At 36.4% G+C, this 10,481-nt stretch overlaps 1 protein-coding gene across 1 annotated transcript in view; it reads left to right on the forward strand.

Moving 5' to 3' along the window:
* PKHD1 (polycystic kidney and hepatic disease 1 (autosomal recessive)) overlaps positions 1–10,481 on the forward strand; it is a 406,355-nt gene that overhangs the window by 262,697 nt on the left and 133,177 nt on the right. Inside the window, exons 53-54 of the mRNA XM_006765722.1 lie at positions 7,212–7,325; positions 9,637–9,724. Coding sequence (XP_006765785.1) covers positions 7,212–7,325; positions 9,637–9,724 — 202 coding nt within the window. The remainder of the gene's footprint in view (positions 1–7,211; positions 7,326–9,636; positions 9,725–10,481) is intronic.

The raw sequence follows: 10,481 nt of genomic DNA on the forward strand, positions 1-10,481 counted from the left end.
ACATGGATACAATAATCCTGTCTTCTTAGACTACCAAACACATTTACATTAATCATCTTTACTTTAATATTTTCTAAATTAGTGTTTCCCAAACTATATTTTGGACTCTTGAACTTCTACCGCAATAACATAAAATTTCTTAGAAATTTATTATTTTCAAGTTACTAAATGATTAATTATATAATACATAAATAATTTTTAACCTTAGTTATTTTTGCATGAGAAAACTAAATAATTTTAAGCAAACAGTTGAATAAGTGAGTGAATGTATAATTTGTTTTGTTGGTTATTAAACTCTTGTAAGAGTGCTTAAGTTTGAAAGGAATTTAATTGTCTTCCTTGCTGTTCCTTGGACTGGACATTCAAATAAGTGATTACCTATTATATTTACTTTTGAAATGTCTACTTTTTAGCACTTTAGGAATAGGATATTACTTGCTAAAAATAATTTGCCTTTTTCTTCATTTCCAAATTAAACTTTGGAATGTTTTATTTCTTTTTTTTTTAAATATATTTTATTGATTTTTTACAGAGAGGAAAGGAGAGAGATAGAGATAGAGAGTTAGAAACATCGATCAGCTGTCTCCTGCAGGTCCCCCACTGGGGAAGTGCGCGCAACCCAGGTACATGCCCTTGACCAGAATCGAACCTGGAACCTTTCAGTCCGCAGGCCGACGCTCTATCCACTGAGCCAAACCGGTTTCGGCTGTTTTATTTCTTCATTGTCACTACTACTATTTTTAAAATATTATTACTACTAAGAGCCAACATTAAAAAAATTAAATTGATTTGAGAGAGAGAGAGGGAGAGAGAGAGAGAAAGAGAGAGAGAGAGAGAGACAGAGAGAGAGAGAGAGAGACAGAGAGAGACATCAATATGAGGAAAAACATTGGTCCATACTGGGGATTGAACCCATCACCTTTTTTGTATATAGGATGGCAGTATTCCAACCAACTCAGCCACACCAGCTAGGGCTAAGACCCAGCATTTAAAAAAAACAACAGGTATTATATGCAGATACTGTGCCATGTATTATTGACATGCACTAAATTACTTAACTCACAAAAATAAAATGGATGCTACTATGTGCCTATTTTATACTGGCAGAAACTGAGGTTTACAGAAATGAATTTGTTCAGCCTTACTTAAGAAGTTTTAAGAATTTTTATACATCTTTGCAAGCATGTGAATTGATAAATTATGTTAACTTTTACTTCATATTCTATCAATTGTTGATAAATTGAAAGGCCTCATTGATGATAAAAATTTGTCAGCCTGAATTAGACATTATTTTAACATATTTTTATTCCATTTGGGTTAAATGCCATTCCAGAATGTTTTAGGAATCAGTGGGTCTTGGGTACACACTGAGAATTAAAAGCTAATTCAAAATAAAGTATGTTCACATTTTAACTGGTTCAACACTATTTGCTAGTTTAGGTCTGATAAGAAAGGATGTTCTGGCATCTCTGCTCTGAAGAAAATAGCTATAGCACCACATGAGAAAAATGGTTATGTTCCAGTTACAAGCTCAACTTCCAAAGTCATTACTGTATAACCTATTCCTGAGGACAGGAGAAAATGTGTAAAATTAAACTTTGGGAGGTAATTTCTTAACCTACCATTCATATGCAATCATGATATTTATTAAATTTCAAGGTTAACTTGGACAGAAATACATATTATTTACAAACTAGAGGCCCGATGTGCACAGGTAGGGTACCTAGGCCTGGCCGGCGATCAAGGCTGATCTGTGGGGTGACCAGTGGGGTGATAAGGGGCCCCCTGCTGGCAACCGCCTTGGCTGGCCAGGGGACTGCGTGCTGAGGTCAGCTCCTGCATTGAGTGTCTGCCCCCTGGTGGTCAGTGCGTGTTATAGTGACTGGTTGTTCCGCCTGTCATTCTGCTGTTCAGTCAATTTGCATATTAGGCTTTTATTATATAGGATACAATCCGTTGTTTTGGAGTTAGTGAACAGGACCTGCAAAAAAGTTTATTAGGGAGATGTGTCTTAAAATTTGGTCAGTATAGATGAAATGTATGCAGTTTTTGTAATATCAATTAATAAAGCTATGAACAAATGTAATGGCATGGAGAAGCAGAAAAACGAATATAATTTTGGTCATTTTCCATTTTTTTTTTTGATCAACAAATACCTATTGAAGACTGTCCTTGGAACATATAATAATCAGTTAAGAAATGTTTATTATTTTGTTACTATGATACACATGTACAGAAAAGTTTAAAAAATACATAGCTGAATTAAACACTATAAATCCATTCCAGTAGGTATATAGTGGAGCCTCATTGTTGGTTTAACTTGCATTTCTCTAATTTCTAATGTGATTGAATACTTTTAAAATTTTACTGTTTATTTTATATGTTGTTTTGTGAAGTAGCTATTTTCTTACCCTTTTATGATAGATGTTTATATTGATTTATTGAAGTTTTATATGTTTTGGAATGTACTTTTGTCTGTTACATGTATTACAAATATCTTTGTTTACTCTTTAGATTGTTCTTTTTACTCTCTTAATGATATTTCTAAGTAACTGAAAAATCTTTATTTTAAAATAGTTTATTTTGTAAACCTTTTTAAATATGAGTTGTGCACTTTGACTGAACAATGGTCAGCAAGCATATGCTGTATGATTCCAATCATTTTAAATATGTTAAAATGATTGGAATCATAGGGTCATAGGGTCATCATGTAATTAAGCTTTAAGGTCATCATATAATTAATATTTGTGAAAGTCTATGGAATGCTTGAAAAGAATATTATGCATGATATCAAGTTTGCTAGTTGTACTAATCAAAACTTTATTTTTGTTTATTTTATAAACACTTGTATTTAATTTACCACTGTTATTGTGGATATATCTATTTCTTCATTGAAATTCTGTCACTTTTTTTGCTTTATTTATTCTAAAGCTATGATGCTAGTCATAGCCATGCGTAACATTATTATAGCACTAGAACCCTGGTGCATGAATTTGTGCATGGATGGGGTCCCTTGGCCAGGCTGGTGATTGAGGCCTATCTGCGGGTGGGTCACCTGGCTCGGGGAGGGACCACGGGAAGTTGGTGGTGGGGAGGAGGAACCATGGGAGGTTGGCCGGCAGGGGGGGCTGCGGGAGGTTGGCCGGTTTCCCCCCCCTCCCCCAATCAGGGCCGATGGGGAGGCCAGCCAGGGGGAGGGGTAGTGGTTGGTTGGCTGTGGGAGTGCACTGACCACCAGGGGGCAGCTACTGCATTGAGCATTTGCTCCCTGGTGGTCAGTGTGCATCATAGCGACTGGTTGCTTGGTCGTTTCAGTCATTCTGATCATTCGGTTGTAATGGTCGTTTAGGCTTTTATATATATCAATTGGCAAAATGAATCTTTTTAACTGTACAGTATTCCTCTTTATTTCTGATAGCTTTCTGCAAGAGAATTGGTTAAAGTGACCTAGTTCACCATTTCTGGGATAAAATAAATGAACACTGCTGCCAATACACAGTCACCTCTCTGCATTAGCTCACTGTGAAGGGAAGGAAGCAGTCTGGTCAAAGGCACTCACAATACAGTGTGGAAGTATTGGGTGAAAACACACTATGCTTTGATAGCCTATAGAGGACCACCTAACCCACACTTAGTTAACAAGGAAGGGTCCCAGAGGGAGTGGCATCTGAAGTGGGTTTGGGCTTGCTTAGGGAATTATGTGGTTCATCTATTGAGCATGTCCAGGAAGTAGGGGAAAAAGAGGGTTCTAAATAAACAAACTTGTTTCCAATTGTGTACTATTTCAAAGTGTTTTCAAATGTTTGTTATTATAACTAGACTAGAGGCCTGGTGCACGGATTCATGCACGGGTGTGGTCCCTTGGCCTGGCCGGTGCCCTCTCGCAATCTGAGACCTCTTGGGGGATGTTGAATAGCCAGTTTCAGCCCAATCCCCGCAGGCCCACTCCAGAAAGGAGGGAGTGTGATCCTGTGCATTGAGCGTCTGTCCCCTGGTGGTCAGTTTGCATCATAGCCACCGGTCTTCTGGCCATTTGGTCGCTTAGGCTTTTATACATACAAAAATAATACTGCAGTGAGGCACTTAGGGCCTTCATCTGTCTACGTTCCACACTATTTCTTTAGGACAAGTTCCTTGAAGGAAAATTGCTGCAGCAAGGGGCACAAGCTTGTTTATCCACAAAAGGGGGCATGTGATTCAATATCATAGAAGACTTTTAGAAAGAAATTACAGGAAAGCTACGTTTTGAGGGATGTTTCTGTTTTAGATAGGACAAAGGTGAGGGACCTCAAAGCCTGGGGCAGCTCATGTGCAGAGGAGAGAGTGGAGAGGATCATGAGTGACTGGATGTGGATTGGCTTATTTACAAGGTGTGGGGAGTCAGGTTGGGAGAGTGGGCTTACATGCAAACTATGTTTATTTCTGATTTTATAAAAAAGGTTTAATTAATAAAATAATATAAGCTCCTTTTCCCTTTTTCTTACCCTTGAAGCTCATGGAATCCATTTGTAGCATATTCCTCAAATCATTATAATGGTTATCTGTCGTATACCAGAATGTATTTTCTTCCACCCCCCCTCCCCCCGGTGATTTTACATCTGGAACATATTCTGTTCCCCTCCATTGGCCACCATCATACTAAGTAATGGTAACTTCCCTTTACTTCATTCCTATTCATCTATTTGCACATGACCAACACGGTACTTATTAAGTTGAAGCCCAGTTTCACCACTTATTTGCTGTGTCATTTCTGATAAATTACTTAGCCTCTCTTTGCCTCAGTTTCCTCATAAAAACCTCAACAGTATCCATCACAGGGTTGTCAGAGATAAATAAAATCATGCATGCGTAAACACCTGGCACCTCTCTGCAGCACAATGGCAACGATTTTCCCTCCGTTATGAGTATATCTAAATTCGTCCAGGTTGAAAATGCCTTTTGCTACGGTTTCCAGCAGTGCCAGGCAGCGTCAGGAAGGAAAAGCAGGGAGGAACAGCATTATCCGGAGAGCCTTCTGTGAGAGGTGGCTACTCCCATTTAGGAGCAAAGCCCACCTAGAGAGAGCGCTCACCTTTCTTTGATTGATAGATTTGAGAATAAAATGAGGAGCCAGCCCGCAGGGCTTTCCATTCACCCACTTTTATAAAATTAAGATGCACTTCATTTTAATGTTACAATCATATATATATCCCTTCTCTTAGGTCACTCTTGCCTTCTTCCTGCTCAGTTCCTATCCTGCACCTTTCCCCTCCCCCACATCACAGAACAAATCCAAACTCTGGTGATTTGAGATACCCCAAGATCTCGGGGTGCGGGTGAGGCGGGCTGACTAATTTTGCCCAGACTTTCTGTGGAAGCTGCACATATGCTGCCGTTTTGAGTTGCATAATTGATTCAATCTCTGATTTTAGAGGAACGCTGAACTCCTTTTGTGGGACGCTGCATACATTTCTCTAGGGCAAAAACTGCCCTACTTTTTTCTCTCTGGTATCTGTTTAGTGCTAGGCCATTTTTCCCCTAAGAATCTAAACTACCCTCCGTGAAATAAATGAAATCACAGTTGGAAAACGGCTTACTGGACAGACTTATAACCACAAGATAAGAGCTACGCCACACGCATTTTCTTAATGTTCTCCTCTTCCCCTGCTTTCTGTCTGCTCTGGAATAGCTTCGTGTTGGCTAAAAGGGTACGCTGGTCGCTCGGCTGAGGGTTGGCATTACCTGCACGGACAGCAGCTGCCTTGGCATCTCATTGGGAACACAGGCTGTGGGGTCTAACCCTTGCTTGCCCCTGGACCTTCTGTGCAACTCTAAGCAGATGTACTTCCCTCTCTGAGTCTTACCTTCAGCAGTCCCTGGTAGACTAATGTCTGTACTCCTGGGCTAGAAAGATAGGTATGTAGCAAGCTGCAAACTCACATTGAGCCTTTTGGTTAACCAGGTTTATGTGAAGTGCCAACTGGGGAAGATGACTTTATGCCCCCTGAAAGGCCACTTAACCACAATGACAATCCAGAAATTTTAAGCTTACCACTTACTTCATACTGTACTTGGCAACCTTATTTTTGGTTACGTTTTCAAGAATTTCTAACTGGAAAGTCTTGTTTGAGAGCAGATGTCTTTTATAAACCTGTTTGATCCAGTGTGTAGTTTGGAGACTATCTTTTCATCAGGTGCTTCTTGAAAAAACTGATTTTTTTGTCATATTTTCTTTACTCCTAGAAGAAAATAACATTTATTAGGTCCATACTCAGTACCACTATTTGAGCAAATCCCCCAAAGAATTCTCATACTATAAAACTGATGAACTCTACTGTTTACATCAAGGGAATAATGTCAGAAGCTATTTCCAACTGATGTCTGTTATAGCCTGAATGGATTGTGTCATTATGCTGCTAAAAGAATTTAGGCTTAGAAAATAGCTTTTTACTTTTTAATAGGAAACTTAGCATAAGCAGATTATTGTTCAAATTCAGACTCTGTTACTTACCAGTTGGATAAATTTGGTCAAGTCCCTTAACTGCTAAGCCTCATTATATATGGATATTTGAAATCGAGATGAGAATCTTATTTTTTAAGTTTGTTGTGAAGATTAAATGCAAAAATGCTGTAAAGCTCTTTGGGTATCCAGTCATAGACATGCATCAGCCAGGTTTTGCTGTAGTGACAGTGTGTAAGAAATAATCCATGAACCTAAGAGATATACCACAACAAATATCAATGTTAGACTGAGTTGGAATTGCTTCCAGCTTGTGTGTTCTCTTCATATCTGTTAGGTTTGTTTTTTTTTTTTTCAGTCAGGAAATAGAGACTGAAAAAAAATTAAAGAATATGCCTTTCATAGTGAAAACTTGCCAAGCAACTTAAAGCATCAATTCAGAACTGGCATTGCTATCACCTCCACACAAATTTTATTGGCCAAAACAAATCACATGACCAAGCTAAATACTAGTAGGTTAGGAAGATATACTCTGCCCTAATTGGAAAAAAAGTGTATTTTTGCTGAATGGTTAGCCAAACCCCTTCAGAGTTTTTACTGTATCTCATTTTCCCTCCTTTTCTTATTTCATCTGTGTGACCATTGGCTCTTCTCCATATAGACAGACTACTTGATAGCATCTACTTTGCATTTCCGAAATTACATCACAACTCCCTCTCTCTCTCTTTTAATTTGAAATTCATTTAAAAGATACACTTTTCTTTGTAAATAGGTACTTTGGAAAAGCCCTTACAAAAAGAACAAAAGCTTCTGATTCTCCTTAGAGCCTCAGAAGGAGTCTTTTGTGACCGTTTCAATGGAATTCATATTGATCCAGGAACAATTGGTAAGAATAAAAATAAGTTTTTATTAAAAATGAAATATGTGTGTGTTTGTGTGATAAAGCACCATTCATATATTGGAACATCTACTAAATTCCAGTCACTGTTTTGGATAATTTATATTTATTTTATTTACCAGCGCTTCTGTAAGCAGTGCCCATTTTACAAATGATGAACAATATGTGAAAAAGGCCATATAGCTGGACAGTGTCAGAATTTAGAATCATATCCAGATGAGCAGACTCCGAAATCTAGACTGTCTGTATTATTAATTGTAAATACTTTGTAATTATTGATATATTTTTATTACATTTTTTCATTTTAAAATTATTTTTAATAAATATATTGGGGTGACATTGGTTAAAAAGATTACATAGTTTCAAGTGTGCATTTCTATGACATATGATCTGTATATTGCAAGTTAAGAACCATATGATTACACTCATATGAGGGATAGAAAACTGAAAGCAACAAATGAACAAATAAGAAAAACAAAAGCTCATATACAGACAGCAGTATGGTGGTTACCAGAAGGAATGGGAGTGGCGGGTAGTAAAGGGTAGGGGGGTCAATTATAGGGCCACTGAAGATATACTTTTTAAAACTGAGAGATCTATAAATTACAAAGAAAGATTTACTATTGATAGTTTCTCCATTTGATACTGCCACAACACCAAATCTTATTTTAAAATTGCTCTACAGGAGATCATAGAAACTGTGACCGGTCTCTTATAACATGTTGTAAGAGCCACACAATAACTCAGTTTTAAGGTATAGCTATAAGAGACTGTTTATCAGATTTCTAGTATTTTCTCACTTACTCTGTATGTTATTACTAATTGCATAAAATATCAGTGACTCTGCAAAATGGAAACAAACATGTTAGGATAGTTTGAAGTTTGGTAACTTCCATAATGTGTAAACTTTTGATGATTGTGAATGATCAAGAAATCTACTTTTTTGGTAAATTAAATTTTTTGGATAATTCAAATTTAAGAAAATAAACTGTTAGGGTGTTTTGTTTGTTGTTAAATCTTTTGTTGTTGGCAATTTCTCTAAATTACTTCATATTTCTTCTTCTGAAGAAATTGGTTACCATATTTAACCAATAGTGAAAAAGATGGAATTTTAAAATGATGATAATAATGATGATGGTATCTTCTAAAACTTTTATATACATATGATTATTATTATGAAATATTGATTCCAGGACATATGCTGAAATTCAGAGTGTTTTTTACATTTCCATTAATTCTAATTTTAGTTTTATTATCTTCTGGCTTTTCTTTGAATTAAGAGTATGGAAAAAATTAAGGATATTGACATAAATAGTTGGTTAAACTTCCAATATTTGAAACTTTTTTTGTTTTACATAAGATGAAAACTTAAGGCATGTTATTTGTACCTTACTGGTGTTTGTTTCTTTTATTCATGTTTTCTGCTAAAATTTGTAAGATCTTTAGAGTTTAAGATTCATGATTTGCAACAAAATTGGGCACACCAGTACAGGGGTATGTAGACAATTCTTTGGAAAATATTTGAAGAAAATACTAGAACTCCTATTCAAATAAACATGAATATACTCATATATATGTATATTTAATTAAATAAATATTCATGCAGTAGGAGTATATAACTATAATTTTGTTACTGCTTGGGTTCATGCCCAAAACATTTTTAGACCACTAGGATATGTGGAATTGAGCTTCATGTAATTTTAAAATGTAGTAAAACATATAAGGGAAAATACCTGAAGGGATAAAACTGGACTGCATCAAGCAAGACCTTGGCAAGACTTTAATTTATGAGCCTTAAATTATATTTTGAAACAAAGGAGCTAGAGATCTATTCTTTGATATCTGTAATAAAGAAATAGAGATCTAACCACTGAAAACAAAGTTAATAGCACCAAATCTCTTTCCTTAGGAAATAATAAATTACTCTTGCCTTTTGGAAAATCTAGTGTATAACATAAAATATCAAAACCAGTTAACTTCCAACCAAATTGCAAATGGTGTGGAGTCACTTAATGGTGGAAATCTAATTAGTTAGCCAGTAGTGTCGTCTATTTCCCAACTGTTGGATTACTAGATGTGATGTGCATGCATTTTTCTATAACTTTTGAGAGAGTGAGTTTCATGTCCATGTGAGATATATTTGACCTGCTAAAAACAGAGCACTAAAATACTCTTTTTTGATAAGTGAACATCTTTATATGTGGTTTCTATATCACATATCTTGCCCAATTACCTCTATAATGAATTTTACTCATGTTTCCTTAATTCATCTGAAGAATTTTGCTTATTTTATTTTCAGGAGTATATGGGAAACTTCAGCTTCACAGTGCTTATCCTAAGAAACCCTGGACATGGCTTGGGGCTGACATTGCTTCAGGCAATGAGAGGTAAGGAACGAGAGTCAGTTACAATATATTTCTTGGTTTAGTTTGCTTCTGCTTGATGTTTTGTTATGACATAAAATTAAATTAATAATTATAATTCAAGGATAAATAAATGAAAAAAAGAAGACCAGAAGGGGTTATGGAAATTTCTGAAAAGTAATAGAGAAAAAATAAAACAAGTAAAAGGCAGGGGAGAACATAGTTTATTTAAGGAATGACATTTAGTTAATCAACAAATCTTTAAAAATATCAATTCTATGAGTTAATAGATGATATGCAAGGTGGAACCATTGTAGTCTGAATTGAAATGGTAGGTGATTAAGAGAGATGAAAATAAATTAAGAGTGAGATGAAGCATATGAAGAATATTAAAGAATTGAAAAGGTAGTAATATCTACACTAATAAAAGAGAAACATGGTAATTGGCGTACGACCACTACGCTTTTCATTGGCTAATCAGCGAGATATGCAAATTAACTGTCAGCCAAGATGGCGGCTGGCAGCCAGGCAGCTTGAAACTAACATGAGGCTTGCTTGCCTCAGTGACGGAGGAAACCAACGTTCCCCACCTGCAGCTACAGGCCTCTGAGCCGGCAGTTTAAAAAACTCTGTAACAAATACCGCCGGACTTCAGCCAGCAGGATCGCAACATTGTATGCAAAGGTCAGAAACCTACTTTCAGCAGCAGAGGCCTAAGAGCTGAAGCAAAGCCTCAAGCTAAAGCTGGCCCAGAATAAAAAAAAAAAAAGAAAAAAAGGAG

The sequence above is a fragment of the Myotis davidii genome, unplaced genomic scaffold (genome assembly GCF_000327345.1).
Source record: "Myotis davidii unplaced genomic scaffold, ASM32734v1 scaffold240, whole genome shotgun sequence".
In the NCBI taxonomy this organism is placed as follows: domain Eukaryota; kingdom Metazoa; phylum Chordata; class Mammalia; order Chiroptera; family Vespertilionidae; genus Myotis; species Myotis davidii.